This window comes from Podarcis muralis, chromosome 2 (assembly GCF_964188315.1).
Source record: "Podarcis muralis chromosome 2, rPodMur119.hap1.1, whole genome shotgun sequence".
In the NCBI taxonomy this organism is placed as follows: Eukaryota; Metazoa; Chordata; class Lepidosauria; order Squamata; family Lacertidae; genus Podarcis; species Podarcis muralis.
The window spans coordinates 118,798,213-118,824,453 of record NC_135656.1 but is presented as its reverse complement, the minus strand read 5'-3'; the positions used below and the strand labels follow the sequence as shown (position 1 = coordinate 118,824,453).

General features: G+C 43.9%; 2 protein-coding genes across 2 annotated transcripts; both read right to left on the bottom strand.

Annotated features, from left to right (window-relative positions):
* Positions 1–1,874: 1,874 nt before the first annotated feature.
* Positions 1,875–11,587, bottom strand: LOC114591121 (vomeronasal type-2 receptor 26-like). The gene is made up of 6 exons (XM_077923606.1): positions 11,364–11,587; positions 10,347–10,644; positions 9,072–9,878; positions 5,485–5,706; positions 4,008–4,134; positions 1,875–2,779 (listed from the first exon to the last, which is right to left on the bottom strand). Exons 1-6 carry the CDS (start codon positions 11,585–11,587, stop codon positions 1,875–1,877), a joined length of 2,583 nt encoding a protein of 860 aa, XP_077779732.1.
* Positions 11,588–17,990: 6,403 nt separating this feature from the next.
* On the bottom strand, positions 17,991–25,433 carry LOC144326786 (vomeronasal type-2 receptor 26-like). Its single transcript, XM_077923605.1, has 6 exons — positions 25,234–25,433; positions 23,157–23,454; positions 21,674–22,489; positions 20,405–20,632; positions 19,591–19,717; positions 17,991–18,895 (listed from the first exon to the last, which is right to left on the bottom strand). Exons 1-6 carry the CDS (start codon positions 25,431–25,433, stop codon positions 17,991–17,993), a joined length of 2,574 nt encoding a protein of 857 aa, XP_077779731.1.
* Between the last annotated feature and the right edge of the window lie 808 nt (positions 25,434–26,241).

Here is a 26,241-nt window from a genome sequence, read left to right as displayed (position 1 = left end):
GTCAGGCCTGATCTGAACACAATGGAGCCTCTGACAACAAAGGCTGATTCTTAAATTACTCTTGTTGTCCTGCACAGCAATGATGAAAAATACATACTTGCCTTGCAAATGTAGCTTCTTAAATTTAAATCTTTCTTCCTGTCACATAAATCATGAATGTTGAAAATGAATTCATAATAGCTCTGCAATGGCCATAGGTACTTTGGGCATAAGGTTTTACATTGCTTCATCACAGGCTGATCCCGCTATATTATTGACCAACCATATTAGTCTTTATGCTTCCTCATATTTACCAGAGGTTCACAACAAATACTTTTACACAATCTTATTTTCTGACACATAATGTTTAATGGAGGCATCGCTGCAAATCCATATTTGGGTTTCAAAGAACCAGTCACACTTATTTGTGTGGTAGTTAGACTGTTGGTAGTCAGACTTTCACCCCTTCTTCTAAAAGCCCTTTCTCTTTATGTGCTGCTTAAGAAGAGAAGAAGAGTTTGGATTTGATATCCCGCTTTATCACTACCCAAAGGAGTCTCAAAGCGGCCAACATTCTCCTTTCCCTTCCTCCCCCACAACAAACACTCTGTGAGGTGAGTGGGGCTGAGAGACTTCAGAGAAGTGTGACTGGCCCAAGGTCACCCAGCAGCTACATGTGGAGGAGCGGAGACGCGAACCCAGTTCCCCAGATTACGAGACTACCGCTCCTAACCACTACACCACACTACAGCAAGCCTATTAAAACCGATGTGCTTTGCTCTTCTCACTCTCAAAAGGGTTATTTGAAGAGAGAACCATTTTCTCTGCCTTTATAGTTCCGTTTTCTTCCTCACACATCGCATTGTGCTTTGAAACAGATTTTTCAGATTATCCCGTTATGCTACTCTGTGCCTTTTGCTGTGTATTTGCCTACTATCAGATATTCTTTTCTCTGCCCTGAAACACCTTGGAGCCCATCAGAATTGTTAAGAAAATTATTAGTATTACTTTTATCGTTGATTAGATTTCTATGTTGCCCCTCCTCAAAAGAACCCCCATTTCCTTCCTTGTCATGTTGCAGCTTGGAATGTAACTGATTGTTCTGTGAATAATATTTCATGCATGAATTTCTCACAAGAAAATTCAGTTTATTTTTCTGCATCTGAGGTGATCCTTATCCCAAGGCACTTTACAGTGCTGCTTCATTTAATGATATTTTCTTCTCATGTTCTAATTAAAATCCAGCCATTATAACTCAATTTTACGTTAAAAAAGTAAAAAAATTGTCCAGTAGCACCTTAGAGACCAAATGAGTTTGTTCTTGGTATAAGCTTATGTGTGCATGCACACTTCTTCAGATACACTGAAACAGAAGTCTTCTTACCATAACGTTTGTGAAGGAAAATACAGATATTAATTTTATCTAAAATGAAGAGCAAACCATATCTCAAAGTTTAACATGTTTTAAATGGCATTTTGCAATAGGGAATAAATTATTCCTGCCATGTTTATTCCCCACTCCAATAGCCCTCCCATTGTGCTATATATATATCTCTGTAAATAATATATCCGTGCCTCTGTTAACTGTTCTTGAATCAAAAGATTTCACTACTGAATTCCACTTTTTTAGTCTATTTGTTTTAGCAGTCCTAATCAATTTTCATATTAAATAAATGTGCCAAAGAGTATGAATTTTAAGAGGAAGACACTCAACTTTCCAAGTTAAAATAGCACAATTAAAAATAAAATTCAAACATTTAGACACTTCTTAAAGGTTTGAAAAGTAACCATCAGAAAAGGAGCCATGCCTTTAAATCTAAGAAGCTACATTTGCAAGGCAAGTATGTCTTTTTCATCATTGCTGTGCTGGACAACAGTTGTCAAAAATGAGTCATTTAAGAACCAACTTTTGTTGTCAGATGCTCCTTTGTGTTCAGCTCAGGCCTGAGTACAATGATGTAGCACTTGGGAAAGAAGATGCAGCCCAGAAGCCCAGCACTGGAAGCCAAGATAGAGAAGATCTGCACGGACACCATGTATTTCCCCTTTGTGCTCAGGTAGGAGGGCACAAAGGAGACCCAAACGCTGCAGAAGACTAGCATGCTGAAGGTGATCAGCTTGGCTTCATTGAAGGCCCCAGGCAACTTCCTAGCTAGGAAAGCCACTGTGAAGCAGATGGAGGCCAGGAAGCCCATGTAGCCAAGGGCAGCATAAAACATGGCAACAGACCCTTCATTGCATTGCAAGGTGATCTCTCCAGCCTGGGAGCTCATGTCAGACTCTGGGAATGGTGGAGAGATTCCCAGCCAGATAGAGCAGATGGCAACTTGGATACTGGAACAGGAAATGACAATGGAGTTGGCCAGACTCTTCCCCAGCCATCTCCTCATCGTGTTTCCTGGCTTTGTGGCCAGGAAGGCTAGCACCACAGTGATGGTTTTTGCCAACACAGAAGAGGTGGCAATTGAGAAGATGATGCTGAAGGCCATTTGTCGGAGAAGGCAGGTGGCTTTCCTTGGCTGGCCAATAAAAAGGAAGGAGGACAAAAAGCAAAGCAAGAGGGAAACAAGGAGGATATAAGAGAGGTCCCTGTTATTGGCTTTGACTATGGGAGTTTCATTATACTTAATGAAGATTCCTAACACAAATCCTGCAGTTAGGGATAAAACGATGGTCAAGGAAGCCAGGAGAACCCCCAAATATTCTTCATAAGTCAGGAAGGTGATAGTCTTGGGGAGACATTGATCTCTGGGCTTGTTCGGATGTTGATCTTCTGGACACCTGGTGCAATGTTCAGCATCTGGAAAGAAGAAGCATAACATCAACCATATATCCTCTGTACTGCATTTGCAGACAGTGATACCAAAGCAGTCCCTACTAGAAGAACATATAAATATATCCAATAAAAATAATTGTATATGACTCAGGAAATCAGAAATCAATATTAATAATGTCAGTGATAATGGACTACTTGAGGCAACAGGTATGCCTTCCATTGGTGGGGAAAACAATGGGGGGAGCATGGCCTAAGGGTCATCTAATCCACCTCCTTGCAATGCAGGAATCTTAACTAAAGCATCCAGGGCAGAGGCCATCCAACATCTGCTTAATAACCTCCAGGGAAGGAGAGTCCATCATTTTCAGAAGGAGTTTTTCCTCATGTTTAGTCAGAATCTCCTTTCTTGTAACTTGAAGACATTGGTTCGGGTCCTACCCACTGGAACAGGAGAAAACAATGTGACAGCCCTTTAGATATTTCAAGACGGCTATAACAGGCTTCCTGTTTCTTGTGCGCCAGGGGATGGGTGTCTCTCCCAACACCACAGAGAAAGACAAATGGAGATAATCAGAGAATGATGGCTGAATTGCATTTTCTGCATTCTTCTTTGGTTGGAAGACGAACCTGGCTCTCACCCGCAGTTTGGCTGGCAGTCTGGCACTCGTTTCTCCATGGAATCCAAAGACAGGCAAAGGCACTGGGTTTATGGAGCAACCTGGCTGCCGTGACCCCCCGATCCTGTCCCTGGAAGCAGAGGTTATCCTGCTAATTGGCTTTTTTAATTGGAGTAAACTACAGGCATGTGCTAGAGATGATGAGAGAAGAAGCTGCAAAAATAAACTCAGCTACCAGGATTTAAAAGGTTTGGATTGAGAGGCAGTTTCATTCGGTCAAAGAGATGATGGGGGGGGGGGGGGGACACTAGACTTCTGTTGATGCAGCCTAGAAAAACATGAGATGTTTTTGCTTATGCATCACACTGTTGATTCCTGTTAAGCTAGTGATTTACTAAAACCCCTAGATCCTTTTCACGTATACTAATGGCAAGCCAGGTGTTCCCCATCTTACAGCTGGTTATTCATGCCAAAGTGCAGAACCTTATATCCCCCCCCTTATTGAAATTCATTTTGTTAATGTGGGCCCACTTCTCCAATCTGTATTGATCATCAGTTCTAAATTTTCCTCTGTATATTGGAATGAAGCGATTTCCTCTTCCTCAAGGGCAGCCCTTTCTGCTGGCGTCACCCACCTTCCTGAGTGGAGATGGTCCCTTCTGCACAGGGAATGCAATCATAGCAGCAGAGTGGCATTCCTTCCTGAACACGTTTGACCAATCCAGGGCTGCAACTTTCCACACACTTGGAAGGAGGCAAGGTCTAAGCAGCAAGCAGCAAAGAAATTGTGTTAGTCCTCTATCCCCCCCCCCCCCCCCATGGAAATGAGACAGAGGCTTGTGAAGGCCCAGGATTCTCACGTGTACCTTGCAACTAATCATAAGGCTGAAAAGACCATAACAGTTGCGTAGTTGTTTGAGGTCCAGGTGGCCCAAGTGGTACTGAATGTGCATTTCTAGCTTTGGCCCGTTGGCTACCCAAGGATGTTCCTGGTAAGGATTAGGCTACTCTCAGTTATCCATGCTTTGCTAACCTTCAGGTTCTACTATTGTGGGGCTACTCATGAAGAAAATCTGGAAGCTGCAGCTGGTGTGAAGTGAAGCAGCCAGGCTGTACAGTGTCAGGGCAGCCAAGTGGGATCGAGGCAGATATGTGGGAAATGGCTCACTATCGCAGTCTTTCATGCACACCAGGATGGAATGCAAACAGGATGCCCAGTTTTAGTTATCTTATAACTAGGATGGGCTAGGTGAGAAATGGGCAGGACTTCTTCCCTTCAAAGCCCTTTCCCTTCTCTATGAAGAAGACTACTATTAAAAATCCCAAATTTCCCAGTAGGCAGTTGGCTCTGTTAGTAGTCAGTTGGCACTACAATCTCCAACAAAATTTATCCAGAATTCTCAAGGACCAACATACAGATGCTTAAGGACAGTTATACTCTTCCAGATCCATTGTTCCTTGCTCTTTAGTGTGGGTTTCTGTGAGGAAATGGGCAAGCTCACTTTCCTACAGGCTTTTTCAAAATCGTTAGGTATCTCTGTTGCCGTTTAGATCAAGGTGTTTATCTTTTCTGTGAGTTGCTGCCTGCCTGAATCATTCAAAAATATCCATATATGTGGAACAGAAGTGAATATCTGTTACTTCTGTTCCATATAATAAACCCAACTTTGTTTATTCCTTTGGTGCGAGAACTTCTTGTGGGCTTTAGGATAAAGGTGGACATGTATTCATAACAAGCCCATGTCAGGACTCCAGCGAAAACCCTAATCCTCTCTTTAGTGTGTCCTAGATTGTCAAAATATTGAATGTTGATGCTGACAGGCTAAACCTCTCTTTAGTGTGAGTATGAATGCATGTGGGTTCATGACAATTTAAATATGGTAATGGCTGGGGGAAACCGTGGCCACCTCATCTAATTACTACAATAAGCAACCCCCCGGAAATTGCACTCCAGAACAGTTGAATCCTACATATTCACAGCTTGACAGAGATTTCATGCTAGGTTGTCAAAATGTTCAAAGCTGATGTTGACAGGCATTTGAAGGCAGCCCCACACAAAGCAGGAGACCATGATTAGAGATTAGATAAAATGCAATAGACGGTATCTCCCACCTTGTTGAGCCTTTTGGGCAACACATCTGCATCAATGGTGCACTTTAGCTCTGAGGATCCCTGTCTCTTGATGCTCCCAAACCTCACTCTAAGGTTGGTCCAATTGGGAAACAGCACCCAGTTCACGATGTCCCAGTCAGCTCCCACTTCCCCATTCTCATCCAAATGCACTCCGTCCATGGAAGAATTGTAAAACTGGGCATTTCCCAGGAAAGGGTGGAGCTAGAATGGCAGAGAAAAGGGCAGTGTTTGGAATATGGAAAACAACAATGGCTATCCAACTTTCAATTCCTGGCTCTCCTCTGACTTGGATCTGGGTGCAGACTCAAGTAGCTTTGAGTGTGGGCTACATTGAAATTTATGCCTGGGTATATTTGCTTAGGCCACCAATCTGTACACAGTTATTTGGTTGTGTTCCCCATTCAACTTAATGATAAAAAGCTTGGTTTAATGAATATTAATAGGATACTAATGAAAGGACACCAAAAATTCTACAAGTGTCCATGTATATCCAACTCTATCCTGATAAGTACATGAGACATCCAGATAATATAGGCTCCCATCACTTGGACAAAAGCTGGAGCTTAGTGGAACTCAGTAGGTTCCAACATAGAACCCAGGTCAGGAAGGAAGAAGCCGCAAACCAGAGGTTTTCAACCTTTCTGAGTCCACGACTCCCTTGACCAACTACATAATAACTTCCAGTAGCACCTTAAAGACCAACTAAGTTAGTTCTTGGTATGAGCTTTCGTGTGCATGCACACTTCTTCAGATACTTCTTCAGATTCAGGTATCTGAAGAAGTGTGCATGCACACGAAAGCTCATACCAAGAACTAACTTAGTTGGTCCTTAAGGTGCTACTGGAAGGATTTTTTTTTGTTTTGACTATGGCAGACCAACACGGCTACCTATCAGGTATCTGAAGAAGTGTGCATGCACACGAAAGCTCATACCAAGAACTAACTTAGTTGGTCTTTAAGGTGCTACTGGAAGGAATTTTTTTTGTTTTGACTATGGCAGACCAACACGGCTACCTATCTGTACATAATAACTGTAATAATAATTTATTATTTATACCCCACCCATCTGTCTGTGTTTCCCCATCCACTCTGGGCGGCTCCCAAGAGAATATTATTAGTCATAATAATAAAAAAGTGATAAAACATTGAAACATTAAAAACTTCCCGAAACAGGGCTGCCTTCAGATCTCTTCTAAAAGTCAGGTAGTTGTTTATTTCCTTGATATCTGACGGGAGGGCGTTCAACAGGGTGGGCGCCACTACCAAGAAGGCCCTCTGCCTGTAACCTCACTTCTCGCAGTGAGGGAATTGCCAGAAGGCCCTTGGAGCTGGACCTTAGTTTCCCCCTTTGACCTCTCTGCAGCAGTACAGCCCCCTCCATGGTGGAGGCGGGGCTCCTATCAGGGACTGACTAGATGAGAACGTGTGGGGGAAACCAGCTGATCAAGGGCCCCTGAGGATAGCACAGAGGGAGAGGATTTGGAGCCTGGCTCCTGGTGGTGGACACACCCCTGAGGAGGGGAAGAGCTCTGAAGTGCTAGAGACTGGGAGCTTGGAGGATGAGGAAATGGGGGGGGGGGGAAACAAGCAGTTGGACCCCAGCACAGAGCACAGACAGGAATCAGACATGGCAGCTTCACCACAGAGTCCATCCCCCTGACAGCTTTTCTGCTGGCAGCCTGACAGCCCACCCCCCTTCCCAAAACAAGGTGTCTGATGCATATCACAGTGCAGGGAGCCAGGCAGAAACAGAAAGGGTCCCTAGGGGCTCCCCATAGACAGAGGGAGGGGCTTGACACAGAGGGAATGTGAGGAAGTGGGAGGTGCAAGACAGTCCAGGCAACTGTTTGCTAAAGTGGAGCATCTCTCAGAAGTCTCTGCTTGTTTTCTGCTCTGCCTCCTTAATAAAACAACTCACTGCAAGTTAGCTGGTGCTTCCTTCTCTCTCCCTGATCTGTGTCAGAAAACTTGAGGCACACTTTGCAGCTGATGAACCTTCGCATCCACAAACACATGGCCACTTCTATTCATGTGATCTACGGAATCTAATTTATCTATTAAGAGGAGGGGGGAAAGGAGGGACAGAGGTCGGTGCTGCAATTTGTTTTCCCCACCATCATTCGAGGCACCTCAGGGCACTGCAGCATTTCGTGGTGGGGTGGGGAGGAAGGGGGTTGCTGGGGTCTGCAAGGTGGCCCAGGAAAAGGGGAACAGTGGTGCAATAGGGCAAGCATAGGGCTGGTTCTTCCAGGGCACCCTTGGAGAAAATGTAAAACACATTGTGGTTCTTCAGGGGGGAGTTGTGGAGGGTCGTGGGGGCTGACGGCTGCTGTGGCTCCTGGGATCTGGGCTGCTGCCACTGTGGTTCCTACTGCCTGCTGGGGGAAGGGAGGAAGGGAAGGAAGAGAGAAAGAGAGCAAGGGGAGAGGGGGAAAAGAAGAAGAAGAGTTTGGATTTGATATCCCGCTTTATCACTACCCGAAGGAGTCTCAAAGCGGCTAACATTCTCCTTTCCCTTCCTCCCCCACAACAAACACTCTGTGAGGTGAGTGGGGCTGAGAGACTTCAAAGAAGTGTGACTGGCCCAAGGTCACCCAGCAGCTGCATGTGGAGGAGCAGGGAAGCGAACCCGGTTCACCAGATTATGAGTCCGCTGCTCTTAACCACTACACCACGCTGGGGAAGGAAGAGGAAGGGAAAGGAGGTGAAGAAAGCAGTGGCATACAGTGCAGGAAGCCAACCCACTTGCCCTTGGGGAACAGGCAGGTCTTGGCCTGGGGAAGCAGCTCCACTCACAGGCAAGCGGGAGGGAAGCTGGTGTTGCCCACAGCTCCCCTGACAACCACCCAAGGCACCCAAGGGAGCCATTGCTCACTGGTTGATAACCGCAGCCATATGGTGAGAGGGAGCCTGCAACACCATCTCTCTTGCCAAAGGGAATTCTTACATTGGGGGTTAGGGGTCTTGCTCCAAATGGGACACTGCAGCCAAAGGGGAAGGATTGGTGTCCATTACCAGAGGGGCCTCTTGAGAGTCCCATGGACTGCAAGAAGATCAAACCTCTTCATTCTGAAGGAAATCAGCCCTGAGTGCTCACTGGAAGGACAGATCCTGAAGCTGAGGCGCCAAGAATCTGGCCACCTCATGAGAAGAGAAGACTCCCTGGAAAAGACCCTGATGTTGGGAAAGATTGAGGGCACAAGAAGAAGGGGACGACAGAGGACGAGATGGTTGGACAGTGTACTTGAAGCTACCAGCATGAGTTTGACCAAACTGTGGGAGGCAATGGAAGACAGGAGTGCCTGGCGTGCTCTGGTCCATGGGGTCACGAAGAGTCGGACACGACTAAACGACTAAACAACAACAACAACCAGAGGGGCAGTGCCCTCTAAGGGACTTTTGTGTATGGGGGGGGGGGGGCACAAAGAGGATCCAATTCAGGGCACTTCAAAAAACAGTTCGATAAATTTCACCCACTACATTCCCCAAGTTCTCAGACCTTCTCCAAGATGATAATTCTGGACCGTCATATTTGGCAGAGATGTCAGTGATGGAAAAGGAAATACCTGCCATGGCTGCAGCCTTTGAACTTCCAGACTATCCTTCAACTTCCACTTAGATCTGGAGGAATATGCAGCATTTAAGGAACGTGCCACAGCATGGACTGTGTTGTAAATCCTGTGACTGTCTGAAGAGAGGATTTTTTCCAGATCGTCTTGAGGAAGCATCTCCAGATCCTCTCTTTCTCTGCATCTTGTCCGGCCTTTCACTGAAAATGCATGCTTTACATAGGAACAATGAAAGCTATCCTCCCAAAACTTCTTGATAAAGAAATAGCGACTAAAGTCATCATGTTGTGCCCAATTATTTTTCCCAAGAAAAAAAGAAAAAATACCCAGAATGTGCTGGTAATCTAAACCACTGAATATTAAGTTCAAGGAGATGTCCCACATCGCTGTTGTGATCAAGACTTTTCCTGCAGTGGGTTTTTTAAAAACATGGATCAACTCTTTCACAATTGTCAGCCCCGCTGCTAAATAAATATTTTCTACATAGTAAATAAATACATTGACTTGTCCCCACTCAATGAATTGAGAACTACTGTATGTCAATGTGTTAATGCCTAGTTTTAGGATGAAGCCTTGTGAGAAGGCAACGCAAATGCCGCTCTTTGTAAGCAGAGGCGTCAAGGTCTTCACGAACCTCTCTCCATTGTCGGTGTCTTGAGTCAGAAGACCAATGAATGTCCAGTTGAAGTGAAGGAGCAGCTTGACAATTCGGGGGTACAGGGCATCTTCTTGGGGGACCATCCTATAGAAAAAGGGAAACTCCCTCTTGTCATTCAGATCTCGGGAAACAAAAGCATAATTGACCTGGCAAGAAGAGGAAGATTGTTAGATTGTTTTTATTTTGGATCAAAGCTGCAATATTTGGATCTAACAAATAATTTTATTGTGAAGATGAATATTTTCCCCGGGGCTTTCCTTGACACATAACATTGGACTCTGTTTCTGTCTCTAGAAATAATTGAAAGCAGTTTTTTAAATTTGTTATTGTACTACTGTTTCCCTGATTTTCTTTTGTATATCTTGCATCATTGAAGTGTTACTGTTTTTGCTGTACACCACAAGATTTTTAAACTCTAAGGTGAGTTGTAAATGTTTTGAATTAATAAACAAAATACCAGTGTTTTGCTTGGAAAAAATGTTTCCAGTTACTCGAATTTCTAGTAGCATGGCTACCAGCATAATGGGCATGGAGTGCATAGAATCACTAATTGACACACATGGAAGGAAAGTAAAGGTAGTATGAGAACAGGCTAGACCCCTCTCCATTCTTACCTGTGGGATTTTATAGATGCCCAACATGGTGGAAATCAGGATGGAGTTCTGAGAGTCAGAGTCAGCCCCTTCAAGAACAGCGAGCGGCTGATTCTGTTCCCCACAGTTGAAGTTTGGGACATTCACCTGCCCAGCAGAGAGCAGGTCTGCCAAAGCTTCATACGTCACCCTTTCATGAAAAAAGTTATCATGGATGCTGTAGCCTAGTGTGATGTTGGGCAAGAGCCTGGGATTCTGGTTGATCTGCCAAATGGCAAACAAAAAGGACAGGAACAGCCAGTAACTTGTTCCTGCTTTCCTGCAAAAATGTACATAGCACACAATCATTATCCAGCATTCTACCAATATATCACATTCAGTTCTGCCTTTTTGACAAGTTTTTAAAGGTAATAGTGTTTCATGCAAGATCCCAGGGTGTGGGTGGCTGGATAGTCTTTTCAACTAAAAGTTTTTATCTTTTGGAAAACAGAATGGATGCAGATGATCATTCTAGTGATGGAATTAGTCATGCCCAGCCCTGCAATGAACAATGGCTGATAGAAAGATTTAATGGAAGCCAAATCCCAAAACTCAACAGCTGATCCTCATTTAAAGAACAAGAACAGATAAAATATTTTAAAGGTTCATTAAATGACAGGACACATTTACTGTTGTCTCCCTGCCCCCCTTCTTTCGTGAATTAGAGTGACTTCATTTGAATCACAGTGTCTTGTGCTCGTGATGTTCTCTGGGGGTCTTCTGAGTGTGTGGTTCTCTTGATTTGAAATCAGTGATAACAACCACTTATGTGGTAAATCCTAGGGTTCATCACAGCTTTAGACACAACTAACCCCACCCTAGAATTTCCAGGAAAATAATAAAACAAAAATAGCTTTTAAAAAGCAAAAAAAGTGCAGAAGGTGCCCTGGCCCTTTCCACTTGCGAAACCAAGAATGAACCCCTTTAGCCTGGGAATTGGGACTCATGAATTTGTTAGCTAAAGGAACATCTCTAACCCCATTCCATGAAATGACTTACTGTCTAAAGCTGGTAGAGGGAGACTCCTTGAAAGTGTGTGGAAAAAATGTAGCTATCGTGGCAGAGATGAGCCCACTCATGAGGTGGTCTCCTGGTCTGGAATAACTGAATGGGTCTAGTTCATCTCTCTCCAGAGTCAAGGGGCATTTCACCTTCACTCCACATTCCACATAAGGCAGAAGCAGCAGCAACAACAGCAACAGCAACAGCAGTAGCAATCCCATTCTGGAACTGCTCCCTTCCTTGTGACTGCTCATCTCAGAGAATTATTTGATGAAGCCAAACTCTTTTTGCTTTCCTAATGTGGATGGAGCCCAACTACAGCTTCAGTTTTGAAGGGGATGGAAGTCAACCTCAGACCTTCATAATCCAACTCACCTGACCTAAATTCCAACCCAAACTCTCATTGGAACAAAAGGCATTTATACCCCCAGTCTTTTCCAAATGCAAGATGTTGCCTCATAGTGCTCTTGATTCTCATGCTTACTTCAGTGCACTCAACTGCGATCTGTGAAGTCTCTGGAGCTTGCTTGAGACGATGAAAGAAAATCACTATGATTTTGATAATTACAAAGGAAAGAAGCAGCAGCTCTACAACATCCTGAACAGTTTATGAATATTCATGTGCAGGGGTAGTAGTTGGGAGAAAAACATGTTTGTGAAAAGAAGAAGAAGAAGAAGAAGAAGAAGAAGAAGAAGAAGAAGAAGAAGAAGAAGAAGAAGAAGAAGAAGAAGAGTTTGGATTTGATATCCCACTTTATCACTACCCGAAGGAATCTCAAAGCGGCTAACATTCTCCTTTCCCTTCCTCCCCCACAACAAACACTCTGTGAGGTGAGTGGGGCTGAGAGACTTCAGAGAAGTGTGACTGGCCCAAGGTCACCCAGCAGCTGCATGTGGAGGAGCGGAGACGCGAACCCGGTTCACCAGATTCCGAGACTACCGCTCTTAACCACTACACCACACTGGCTCTCCCAGGTCTAGCTCCCATTTCTGAGACGCCAAACCCTCCTCACTTGAATTTAGGGACACCAACTTTAGGGGACCCTGGGAGCCCAGACAACCACATGCCCCCCCCCCCCCGTGGATGCTCAAACTCCACCCCTTACAGCTGTCGCCACGTGCCGTCCACAGCCGTCCACTGCTGTCCACCACCACTTAACTTCTGGCACTCTGATGCCCCATTAACAACTGGGCTAGGACCTGTGTCTGCGCTAAAGCCTGTACATGTCATCATAATCATAATCATAATCAATTTTATTTATACCCCTCCCTCCCCAGCCAATGATGTGGCATTGTACATGTGCTGGACACCCACAGTATAGGGCCCAAGTTGGTGCCGCTGCTTGAACCCCAAGTCACTTTTGCTCAGGCCAGGCCCACCCCGACGGCCTTACATTTGATATTTTCCTATAGGGAGTGTTTCCCTCTCACAGCCAAGTTGGAAGGAAGTTCATTCCAACTCAGTATGTCTTCTAACTCAGTATGTCTTCTAACCAGACAAGAGTATGCTCCCATGACTTCAGTCCCTTATTCTCTCTAACCAGAGCAGCTCTTCTCTGTGTAAACTCCGCTCAAGAAGCAGTTCCTCAAGGCTTGGGCCAGAAGAGAAGGGGGAGGAAGAGCAAGAGGTGTAGCTGGTGAAAGCAAGTGTGGTGGGAAGAGACTGCTGAATTAATTTTGAATTCCAAACATGGCTGAAAGTGAAGCATGACATGGGGAAGGTCACACTCCAAGTCTGCACTGCAAGGGAGTTTGGAAGTCAATGCAAGCAACTTTTTGAAAAACAATCTTTGGACATCTACAATGGCTTAGCCATGCTTACCTCTCGCCCCATGCTTTCTGGGCACACGTGTGTGCTTTAAAGCTCCAAGTGGTGGTTTGTTTTGGCTGTTTATTGTTAAATATGCCTTTGTATTCAGATCAGACCTCAGCACAATAATGTTGCACTTGGGCACGAAGATGCCGCCTAAAAGCCCAGCACTGGAGCCCAAGATGGGAGCTGACAGTGGCTTTGAGACTAGAGAGGCTGCACTTCCCGTGCTGCTACCTCTGCTCAAAGATGTTTTGGAAGAGGTCCTAATCCATTTTCATTTAAATTTGTATTTTTAAATACAGGAACTGCCAAAGAGTATGAGTAAGAAGAGTAAGAAGAAGGCACTCAAATGAATGAATGAATTTATTACAACGGTCACACACCAGTTCCAGCCCACATACAATATCAAGAAAGTCCATTAAAAGTAAAGCTTAATCATTTGGACACGTTTTGAATCCATCAGAAAAGGAAGCTTAAAAATTGTTTTTTGCAAGTTGAACCCAGGTGTGCACTAGCTGCATACAAGGTAGTATTCTCGCACTGAAACATTATGGATTCTACACTTGCCAGATTTAAATCTGAAGGCCAGAGCAACAGAGATCAATATAAACTGAAACATGCAAAGTGGCAAATACATTTACAGAGACGCTGATTCTGTCAGATGTAGCTATTTCTGAGGAGGAGACAACCTCTTCGCACAAAATTACCAGCTTCTATACTTTCCATTTGCTTTTGCCAAGCATAGTTTCTGATGTCGAATTGTTCACATTCCCTTTGGTGAGCATAAATACCAGGACATGCCTACATGCAGTGCTATTTTTCTAGAAAGAGAGGGGCTGGAACTCACCCTTCTTTCTCTTAGAATGGCAATGGTGACCACCTGAGAGGTGTCAGAACTGAGTTCCTCTGAGTTCCAATTGAAAAAAGCCCTGTCTACACGAGGTCATCACATGCATCCAACTGTTCCCCTTCCTTTATGTCTGAGTCTGATAACTTTACTCCTCCAAAAACCACCCATCTCCTTCCTGACTACCTAAAATCAACATCACTGTCCTGTCCAAAGCCAAAACTTCCAGTAATGTCCTTCCATGTAGTAATTTTTCTTGTAGAACTTTTTACTTCATTCTATGACATCCTTACAGCTAAGAATCAAATGTCCTGTTTAGGTTTTTTCTTGTCAGGTGCTCTCTCAGGTTCAGATCTGGCCTCAGTATGATAATGTAGCACTTGGGAATGAAGATGCAGCCCAGAAGCCCAGCACTGGAAGCCAAGATAGAGAAGATCTGCACAGCTACCATGTTTTTCCCCTTTGTGCTCAGATAGGTGGGCACAAAGGAGACCCAAACGCTGCAGAAGACTAGCATGCTGAAGGTGATCAGCTTGGCTTCATTGAAGGCCCCAGGCAGCTTCCTGGCCAAGAAAGCCGCCGTGAAGCAGATGGCAGCCAGGAAACCCATGTAGCCAAGGACACCATAAAACATGGAAACAGACCCTTCATTGCAATGTAGGATGATCTCTCTGGAATGGGAATGCATGTCAGACTCTGGGAAGGGTGGAGAGGCCCCCAGCCAGATGGTGCAGATGACAGCTTGGACAGTGGAACAGGAAATAACAATGGAGTTGGCTAGATTCTTTCCCAGCCATCTCCTCATCGTGTTTCCTGGCTTTGTGGCCAGGAAGGCTAGCACCACAGTGATGGTTTTTGCCAACACTGAAGAGATGGCAACTGAGAAGATGATGCTGAAGGCCATTTGTCGGAAAAGACAGGTCACTTTCCTTGGCCTTCCAATGAAGAGCAAGGAGGACAAAAAAGAAAGCAGGAGGGAGATGAGGAGGATATAGGAGAGGTTCTGGTTGTTGGCTTTGACTATGGGAGTTTCTCGGAATATAATGAATATTCCAAGCACAACACATGTGGTTAAGGATAAGAATAGGGCATTCACGGACTGAAGCCACATTGCTATTGCCGGAGAGCGCTGACTTTTTCCTGTGGACAATTGGACTTTAAACAACTACCCGTGAGTAGAACGGAAAATTGGATTATTAAACATTTTTAATTTGGCACCGAAGCGGGAAGGTTCCAAACAGGAAGTCCGCCTTCCGCTTTTGTAAATAGATTGAAGCAAAGACATTGCAAGCTAAAGTTTGGAAAGTTTTTTATAAAGGATTAAATCTCTATTGGCTGAAATCACTAAACCCCCCTTGGAAGCAGGAGAAGACGGGGGAAAGTTTAGATTGTTTAAGCCTGCAGGAGGGAGAGTGAAGAAAGATAAATTACCACCGTTTTGAACCTGGGAACGGGCTGCCAGGAAGACTGACGTTTTGGGAAAGTTCATTGACTGTGAATAAAACGTATGTTGACAGATAGTGAAATAAGAGAAACATATTGATTCCAATGTTTCCTTTTGCACTTAAAAGGAGCAAAATATTTGAAAATCGAAATTAACTTTGTTAACTTTGTTGCTGGACCTGCTTTTAAAAGGACGGATACAAATAGAAATTGTTTCCCCTAGAGGGAGCTTTTGAAACTGTTGCAGGAGTGGAGCTGGGGAATTCACCAGCTGCAGAGATTAAAGATCGTGAGAATTAGACATTGACCTTGAACAAGAATGTGGACACAAGAAGCCTTAGTGATTGCTTTTTGCAAAACAAGTGCCTTATTGGAACAGCTTCATGAGAAGATGGATGCGATGATTACTATAACTGACAGTTTTGGACAAAGAAGGATTGATGTGGGACAAAAAGTGAATACTTATACAGAAACTATTCAGGAACCGACCCAGGAATCTGCTTTGACATGGCAAGGTGTGGAGAAGACAAAGGAGGAGGTTGTTGTTGAACCTCAAGTAATACAAGGGGAGAGAGCCTCGGCCTTGTATGAACATAAGCTGTTGTCTTTGAAGACCGAATCTGGAGAAAGTCAGAATTGGAGAGATGGAGCCCCGCTTGGATTGGAGAAGGAAAGTTGGAAAGATCCCCTTATGCAGGGATGTTCTGGCTTTTGGGATCTGGCTTTGGGCCAGGGGGAGTTTGGAGTGGTGGGGGCTTTTAACTTGGGAGGGATTTTGAAACATGCTTTGAAATATCCTTTGGATTTTAGTGCTGACTATGGAGAATGGGCTGACCTGTCGAGAAGGGATAAAGACATTGTTAGGTTGGAGTCTCCCCGAGATCTACTCCTCAGTGACAAAGGAAGCTGATGCAGTCCTGCAACCACAGGTCAGACGCTCATCCAGAACCTACAGCCATTTTGTCTCTCTCTCGCTGCCATGCTGCTCTCCTGCAGCCATTTTGTTCTCTTAATGTAATTTTGCTGTCTGCTGGCTCTCAGCCAGCATCACATGAGCTCAATCTCCATATGAGATGAACTCATAGTTTGTTAACTACTAGCTAAAGCCTGCCTTTCAGCGATCAAACTGAACTGAATGTGAGTAATCTTGTTACTTTTAAGGAAAGACTCATGTCCCTAGACAGCGTCTTAAAAAGCAGAGACATCACCTTGCCAACAAAGGTCTGTATAGTTAAAGTCATGGTTTTCCCAGTAGTGATGTATGGAAGTGAGAGCTGGACCATAAAGAAGGCTGATCGCCAAAGAATTGATGCTTTTGAATTATGGTGCTGGAGGAGACTCTTGAGAGTCCCATGGACTGCAAGAAGATCAAACCTATCCATTCTGAAGGAAATCAGCCCTGAGTGCTCACTGGAAGGACAGTTCCTGAAGCTGAGGCTCCAATACTTTGGCCACCTCATGAGAAGACAAGACTCCCTGGAAAAGACCCTGATGTTGGGAAAGATGGAGGCACAAGGAGAAGGGGACGAGAGAGGACGAGATGATTGGACAGTGTTCTCGAAGCTACAAACATGAGTCTGACCAAACTGCGGGAGGCAGTGGAAGACAGGAGGGCCTGGCGTGCTCTGGTCCATGGGGTCACAAAGAGTCGGACACGACTAAACGACTAAACAACAACATGTCCCTTTATTCTTTTAAGAGGGATAAAAGGGGACACCAGGAATAATCCATTGGGGCAAGACAGATTGGATTACTTAACTAAACAGATTCAAATGAATCTGGAAACTAGCTTCCTGCTATATTCAGGGGAATCTGCCCTCCTACAACACTCACTAGCATGAGTGAAGGCAGGATGATACTTAATCAATATATCCTTTCCTAATATCCATAACATTCTCGCATTTCTCACTAGCTCAAAAGGAACTAAGTCTTGAGGCACCTTGAAGAGCAACAGATTTATTAGGGCACAATTATCTCAGTATTTTAAACATAAAGTTTGTGAAGGAAAATACAGATATTAATTCTATCTACAATGAAGAGCAATCCATACCTCAAAGTTTAACATGTTTTAAATGACTCTTTGCAATAAGGTATAAATTATTCCTACCAGGTGTATTCACCACTCCTAAGAATCCTCCCATTGTGGTCTATATATCTATATATCTGTAAATAATGTTTCCATGCCCTTTGTTAACTGTTCCTGAATCGAAAGATTTCACTCTGAAATCCGCTTTTTTACTCTATTTGTTTTAGCAGTCCTAATCAATTTTCCTATTAAAGCAATATTTTGAAATGCAGGAAGTGCCAAAGAACCTGAATTTTAAGAGACATTCAGCTTTCCAAGTAAAAATAGCACAATTAAAAATAAAATTTATACATTTAGACACTTCTTAAAAGTTTGAAACGTAACCATCAGAAATGGAGCCATAAACATGCCTTTAAATCTAAAGCAACATTTGCAAGGCAGGTATGTCTTTTTCATCATTGCTGTGCTGGATAACAGTTGTCAAAAATGAGTAATTTAAGAACCAGCTTTTGTTGTCAGATGCTCCTTTGTGTTCAGATCAGGCCTGAGTACAATTATGTAGCACTTGGGAAAGAAGATGCAGCCCAGAAGCCCAGCACTGGAGGCCAAGATAGAGAAGACCTGCACAGCTACCATGTATTTCCCCTTTGTGCTCAGATAGGTGGGCACAAAGGAGACCCAAACGCTGCAAAAGACCAGCATGCTGAAGGTGATCAGCTTGGCCTCATTGAAGGCCCCAGGCAGCTTCCTAGCTAAGAAAGCCACTGTGAAGCAGATGGAGGCCAGGAAGCCCATGTAGCCAAGGACACCATAAAACATGGCAATAGACCCTTCATTGCACTGTAGGATGATCTCTCCAGCCTGGGAGCTCATGTCAGACTCTGGGAAGGGTGGAGAGATTCCCAGCCAGATGATACAGATGACAACTTGGACAATGGAACAGGAAATGACAATGGAGTTGGCCAGACTCTTCCCCAGCCATCTCCTCATTGTGTTTCCTGGCTTTGTGGCCAGGAAGGCCAGCACCACAGTGATGGTTTTGGCCAACACAGAAGAGATGGCAACTGAGAAGATGATGCTGAAGGCCATTTGTCGGAGAAGACAGGTCACTTTCCTTGGGTGGCCAATAAAAAGAAAGGAGGACAGAAAGCAAAGCAAGAGGGAGGTGAGGAGGATATAGGAGAGGTCCCTGTTATTGGCTTTGACTATGGGAGTTTCTCGGAATATAATGAATATTCCTAGCACAACACACGTGGTTAAGGATAAGAACAGCACAAAGGAAGCTAGGAAGATCCCCAAAGGTTCTTCATAAGCCAGGAAGGTGATGATCTTGTAGAAACATTGATCTCTGGCCTTGTTTGGATGCTGATCTTCTGGACACCTGGTGCAACGCTCTGCATCTGGAATGAACACAAGGAATATCAACTTTATTGCCTTATGTACTGTTTTTCATTAACAAAAAGTAATACCAAAGTGGTCTCCACTAAAAGGAAACCTAACTATATTCAATAAAAATAATTACATATAACCGGGGAGAGCATTTTTTGGTATTAATAATATTACGGGACAGGAAAACCTGAGGCAATTGGAATGTCTTCAATTGGTGGTAAAAACACTGGGGAGAGGATTCCACATACTAAGGGAATCACAAGGCCCTCAATAATATTTCTGACAGGAATAAAAGAATTTTAAGCCATGGTAACCCTTTTCCAGAAAGGATGTCCATGTTAGGATAAGGGTCCCGAGGCCAAAAGCTTCTAAGATGACACTCAAAAGGGACCTCGTTCGACTCAACTGTATGAAACATTTGTGCCTGACAATCATCCGGGAGTTCATGGTGCCTCTTCTGCCAAGTTTGACTAACCGTCAAAGTAATGTCAAATTCCCACATCCCAGGATTTTCTCCCACTCTGTGTAGGCTTCCAATTGTCATTGATCCTGTCAATACAGCATATATGAACACCCAATGGGGAAAATGCCCAGTTGTGTTGTAGCAGTACATCAGTTCTAGAACTCCCCTTTAATAAACTGTGGACACCAGAAAGGTCCTTTGTCCTCTTCCCCAAGGGCAGGTCTTTCTTCTGGTGTCACCCACCTTCCTGAGTGGCCATTGTTCCTTCCGCACAGGGAACGCAGTCATAGCAGCAGAGCAGCATTCCTTCCTGAACTACCTTGAAGAATCCAGGCTGGCAACTTTCCACACACCTGGAAGTAGGCAGGGGCTGAGCATAAAGGGGCATCAAGGAAAACGTGTTAAGGCTGATGTGTTAAGGATGATAACAATATTTTGTTTAATTATTTTGAGCCATATTTATACACTACTTTATTGCAGCAAAACCTCTCATGAGAACGTGCCCCTGTTTGATCCAAGCCCTAGTTCCTTTTGCTTCCCTTCCCCTGTTGCTCAGCTCTGTTTCAGTTTCCCCCCTTGTACATGATAAAGTGTCATGATCACTGTATTAATCAGAGGTAGCTAAACTTTATTCATTTGAGACCCATAGTTAAATTTCCTAGAAGGGTTCAAGTTAGGAGTCCATCTCTTTTTGCAAACAAATCTATTGCACACTTTTCTGGAAGTTGTTCCATAGAACATGGATTTACAGGAGCATTTCAGGAAATATTGCCAGCACTGAGGCTGCTAAAAGCCACATTCTCTTACAGATTTTAAGTTTTAAATGGTTTAAATATGAGAGGGGAAGGGGGAAACCAGTGGCTGCATCATCTAGTTACTAAAACAGCCACCTTGAAATTACACTCCCATAGTAGCTGATTCATGCATATACAGAGTTTCACAGGGACCCACAGTTAGATTTTCAAGGAATACAAGAAGCATTTGAAGGCAGTGTGACACAAAACATGATTTGAACTTATCGGATGGGAAATCTAATAAAACATATTATTTTCCCCACCTTGTTGAGCCATTTGGGACACACAGTGGCATTCTGGTCGATGGTGCACTTTAGGTCTAGGGATTTCTGCCTATTGATGCTCCCAATCCTGTCTCTAAGAAGGGACCGATTTGGAAACACCATCCAGTTCACAATGTCCAAGTCAGCTGCCAGTTCCCCGTTCTCATCCAAATACACTCCGTCCATTGAAGAATTGTAAAACTGGGCATCTCCCAGGAAAGAGTGGAGCTAAAATGGCAGAGAAAAGGGTCACATATAGGGGAAACAACACTGACTATTCAACTCTGCACATTTCATGCTTGGATCTGCTCTCATTTGGGATTGGCTACAGAGTGTCAGGGACTGGTTGGGCAGTTTGGTGGGAAGCACCAGCCAGGGAACCCCCAGGGGAGGTAGGCTCAGAGCCAGGGCATTGGTGGTGGGACACTGAGGTGAGCTCAGAGGAAGAAGACTGCAATGAGGGGCTGGATGCTGAAGGGGCAACAGGGTTTAGTGAGCAGGGAGAGTCAGTGACTGGGAGCACAGGAGAGGGGTCACGAGGCTGCTGGAGAATCCAAGGACTCTTTCTCTCCTGCTGAGACAGGCTCCCCTCCTCCCTGGTCTCCAAGAACATGCAGGAGAATGAAGAGGTTGGAACAGAGACCAGAGGTGCCTTAGAAATGGCAGAAGGCAGGTCCCTTCAGTTCTGGCAACTGCCCTATAGGGGCCAGACTGATTGGGAGGTGTTGCTGAGTTGTATGCCGTTTTCTTGAATAAACTTCCTGCCTCTGCATATTAATGGAATCAGAATATAAATAAACCAGAAATATGACAAATGTACACATGTATTAAACTCTATCGTAATGAGAACATGAGTCACTCAGGCACTTAATACAGGCTCCATCAACACACACAATCTTTGGACAAAGGATAGAGCTCAGTGGAGCTCAGTTGGTGCCAAAATATCACAATAAACAGGAGGGAAGAAGGCTTTGGGAGAGAGCCTGTGCAATGCCATCTTCCCTGCCCAAGGGATTTCTAATGGAGGAGTGGGGGTCAATGGGCCACTGCAAGGCAAAGAAGAGATTAGGCCAGTGGTAGGAACTGATACTAGAGAGACTATAATCTGATGGGGGATAGAAAGGATCCAATTCAGGGCACTTCACAAAGGGGTTTTCAAAACTTCCCCTCCCCAATACATCCCCCAAGTTCTCAGACAATCTCCAAGGCAACCATTCAGGAACTGATTGTCATGTTTGGCTGAGATGTCATTGATAAGAAAGGAAATACCTGCCATGGCTGTAGCCTTTGAAATTCCAGATTGTCCTTCAACCTCCACTTAGATCTGGAGGAATATGCAGCATTTAAGGAACGGGCCACAGCTTGGGCAGTGTTGTAAATCCTGTAGCTGTTTAGAGATAAGAGTCTTTCCAGATGGTCTTGGGGCAGCATCTCCAGTTCCTCTCTTTCTCTGCATCTTGTCCAGCTTTTCACTGACAATGTATGCTCTGTATAGGAACAAGTAAAAGCTTCCTCCCAAAACTGCTTGATTGCAAAGAAAAAGGCAGCCATATAATCATATTTTGCCCATTTCTTTGCCCCAATAGAGAAAGAAAGAATACTGTGGAAATGTTTGATATCTAAACCACTGTAGATTAACTCAGCTAAGTCCACACTCAAATCCCACATAGATGTTGTGATCAAGACTTTCCCTGCAGTGGGTTTGACCAGCTGGTCAAATATCATTCCAGTGGCTTTTATTCCCATCCAGAAATAAATATATTCTACATAATAAAGAAATACATGGACTTGTCCCCACTTTTCTAATTGAGGAACTTTGACTGTCAAATTTAATCTATTAAATTGTGGAATGCTTAGTGAGATGGCAACACAAATTCCACTCTCTAATAGCAGGGGTGGCAATGTCTTCATGAACATCTCTCCGTTTTCAGTGTCTGGAGCAATGAGACCAATGAACTTCCATCTGAAGTGATGGAGCAGCTTGACAATTGCTGGGTATATGGTGTCTTCTTTGGGGACCGTCCTATAGAAAAAGGGGAACTGCCTCTTGTCATTCAGAACATGGGAGCCAAAGGCGTAGTTGACCTGGCAAGAAAAGATCGACTGTTGGCTTGCAATGTTTGGGATCAAAGCTGAAATAATTCTTACCCCCAATAACATATATCTGTTTTGTAAATACACACTTTTTTTGCCCAAACTTTCCTTGGCACATAAAACTCGATCCCATTTTTATGTTTATGTATTCCCTCAGTTCCTGTTTTCAACTTTTTAAATATGCTTTTATCCTTCTAATTTAATCGTATTATACGGTACATATATTTCAACAATTTTGTTACTGTTTTATATTGTGCACTGCTAAAAGGTTTTTTATTTATTGAGTGGGTTATAAATGTTTTCAATTAATAAACAAAATATCACGGTTTCTCTCAGGGGAAACTTAGCTGCTTTATCCCATTTTTATTGGCATGGCCACTAATACCAGTGAAGTTCCCTTCCTTCCCATTTTATATGCACAGGCACACACACACACACACACACACACACACACACACACACACACCAACATTTGACACAAATGGAAGGGAGGAAAGACAGGTTGTATCAACAAGATCACAGCAATTCATCTGACCATTCCTTATCTCCTTTCTTCAATCCCTTGACCTCCTATGTCTTCCTCATTCTGAGTTGATACTACCCAACACTTTCATCCCTGAGAACCTCAGTCAGATGATCCCACCATCTCCATTCCTACCTGTGGCATTTTATAGATGCCCAACATGCTTGAAATCTGGATGGAGTTCTCAGAGTCAGAGTCAGCCCCTTCAAGAACAGCAATCAAGTTATTCTTTTCTCCGCAGTTATAGTTTGGAACATTCGCCTGTCTAGAAGAGACCAGGTCTACCAAAGCTTCATACGTTATCCTTCCATGAAAAAAGTTCTCATAGATATTGTAGCCCAGAGTGATGTTGGGCAAGAGCCTGGGATTCTGGTTGATCTCTTGAATGGCAAAGAAGAAGGACAGGAGCAGCCAGTACCTTGCTCCTGCTTTCCTGCAAGAATGCACAAATCACATCATATCCTCCAGCATTCAGTGAATATATCACTTCCAACTCTTGTTTCTTTTTTTTGACAAGCTTCTAAGGATAATATAAAGTCCTGGATCCAATTTCTAGAATTTAATCATGCTTACACTGATCCAGATTCAGAAGTTTTCAGCCAATCCCCACTTGATGATGCCTGAGTGGTGGGAAAGCCTTGTTCAATCACAACCCATTATCCCTTGGAAAACAAAACTAAAGTAGAGGGAATTTTTCATGATAGAATTAGACATGCAGAGACTTTCTAAGAACCATAAGAGATAAAAGGTTTTTAGGAAAAGAGGGTACCTTCTATTATATGTGGTGGTCTTGTGAGGTGGTAAAAGCTTTCTGGGAAATCATATATAATGAGTTAAAGAAAATGTTTTAAAAAAACCTTTGTTAAAAAACCAGAAGCTTTTATGTTAGGTATAATAGGTACAGAGATACTGTAAGAAGATAAAAGACTTTATGTAAACAGTTAAAATCATTGGCAGGGATAAAATGACACTGGTACTGTTTTGAAATGTTGTAAGTTAAAATGTATAAAATTACGTAAAACCAATAAAAATTCATTTTAAAAAGGAGAGAAAAGATTTTTAAAAGGCTTATTAAATGACATAGAACATCTATTGCTCTCTCTTCCTCCCCTTGTGCTCTTGATGTGCTCTGGGGGTCCTCTGAGTGTGTGGTTCTCTTCACTTGATTTGAAATCAGTGATAACAACCGTTTATGCTGTAAATCCTAGGGGTCATCACAGCTTTAGACACAAATAACCCCACCCTAGAATTTCCAGGTTAATAAAACAAAATCATTAAGTTTTAAAAAGCAAAAATGTGCCATGTCTGTGTCTGAGTGATGTACTTTCAAAGCAGCCTTGTCCTTCTTTGCATTCATATTGTTGCTTAAGATGCACCCAAGTTTTCTTCACTGAAAGGAAGTTCCTGGAATTTTGCTACATTTCTTTTTAAACAATTGTTTATTTCTATATATATATAAACAGGCCGAACTTTAGTAGAAGTTTGACAGCATTAGCCCTCTGGCTGATCTTGCTCCACCATTCATTTTTGGAGGTAGGGACCCAGGTCCTTCAACATCCCCCTTGAAACCCAAGAGCTTTCTGACCATTTCCTCAAACTGTTTCCAGAACTACAATTTGCAGCTTCCTCACAAAATTCTGGTGGTGGAGGAGGAGGAAACTGAGCTCCTTCCCCTTCCACAGGAGCCCATCCATGGACAGAGCTCTGCTTAGCAAAAGCAGCAGAGGTGGACAAGTCTGCCAGAGAAATGAAGGGGACCTTTCTGTAGTTTCCCCATTTCCATGCTTTCCTATTTTTACTTTGCAGTGTCATAATATTGGATGGTTCCTTTGGAACATATCTTTTGAAACCTTCCCTACCTGCGGTTTGTTGCTGGATGCAAATAATCAGTACAAATGCGCAATAGAAAGTAAATAGAAAAATAATCAGACTGAATGCTCAGTATAGAGGAAATCTAGAAGATATTTACAACGGTTTCCTTCAGATATTTCAGGCTACCGTGTTGCAAGTTTGTAGTAGATTTGATTGCAATTTAGGGGGCTGGACAACGAAGAGCAGCAATGCAGAAGGTGCCCTGGTCATTTCCACTTACGAAGCCAGGAATGAAGCCCTTTCGCCACAGGCCTCTGAGTAGGAGAGAGCCTGGGAATTGAGACTCATGCATTTGGTAGCTAAAGGAACATCTCTAACCCCATTCCATAAAATGACTTACCGTCTAAAGCTGGTAGAGGGAGACTCCTTGAAAGTGTGTGGAATAAATATAGCCATTGTGGCAGAGATGACCCCACCAATGAGGTGGTCTCCTGCTCTGGAATAACTGAATGGGTCTAGCTCATCTCTATCCAGAGTCAAGGGGCATTTCACCTTCATTCCACATTCCACATAAGGCAGAAGCAGCAGTAGCAATCCCATTCTGGAACAGCTCCCTTCCTTGTGACTGCTCATCTCACAGAATTACTTGATGAAGCCAAACTCTTTTGCTTTCCTAATGTGGATGGAGCTTCAGATTTGAAGGGGATAGAAGTCAACCTCACACCTTCATTGTCCAATTCACCTGATCTAAATTCCTACCCAAACTCTCATTGGAACAAAAGGCATTTATACCCAAGTCTTTGCCAAATGCAAGATGTTGCCTCATATTGCTCTTGATTCTCATGTTTACTTCAGTGCACTCAACTGCGCTTCGTGGAGAAGTCTCTGGAGCTCAGTTGAGAAGATAGAAGAAAATCACTATGATTTTGATAATTACAAAGGAAAGAAACAGCAGCTCTACAACACCCTAAACAGTTTATGAATATTCATGTGCAGGGGTAGTAGTTGGGGAAAACATGTTTGTGAAAACTCCCAGTTCTAGCTACCAATTCTGAGATGCCAGACCCTCCTCACTTGAACTCAAGGGCACCAACTGCAGGGGATGCTGGGAGCCCAGGCAACCACATTTATTTTTTCTGTGGGTGTCCGGCCACGACCTCCTACTGCTGCTGTTGCACGACGGCCACTGCCAGGCTCTACCAGCTTACCACTGGCACTCCATTGCCCCATTAGAAACTGGGCTGGGCCCTGGGCCTGCACCAGAGCCTGCTTGATGTCATAATGTTGTGGCGTTGCCTGCGCACGCTGGGCACCCACAGTACAGGGCCCAAGTCGCCACCACTGCTTGAACCGCTTGCCCAGACCAGGCCCACCCCGATTGCCCAACTCCCTTACACTTGAAATTTTC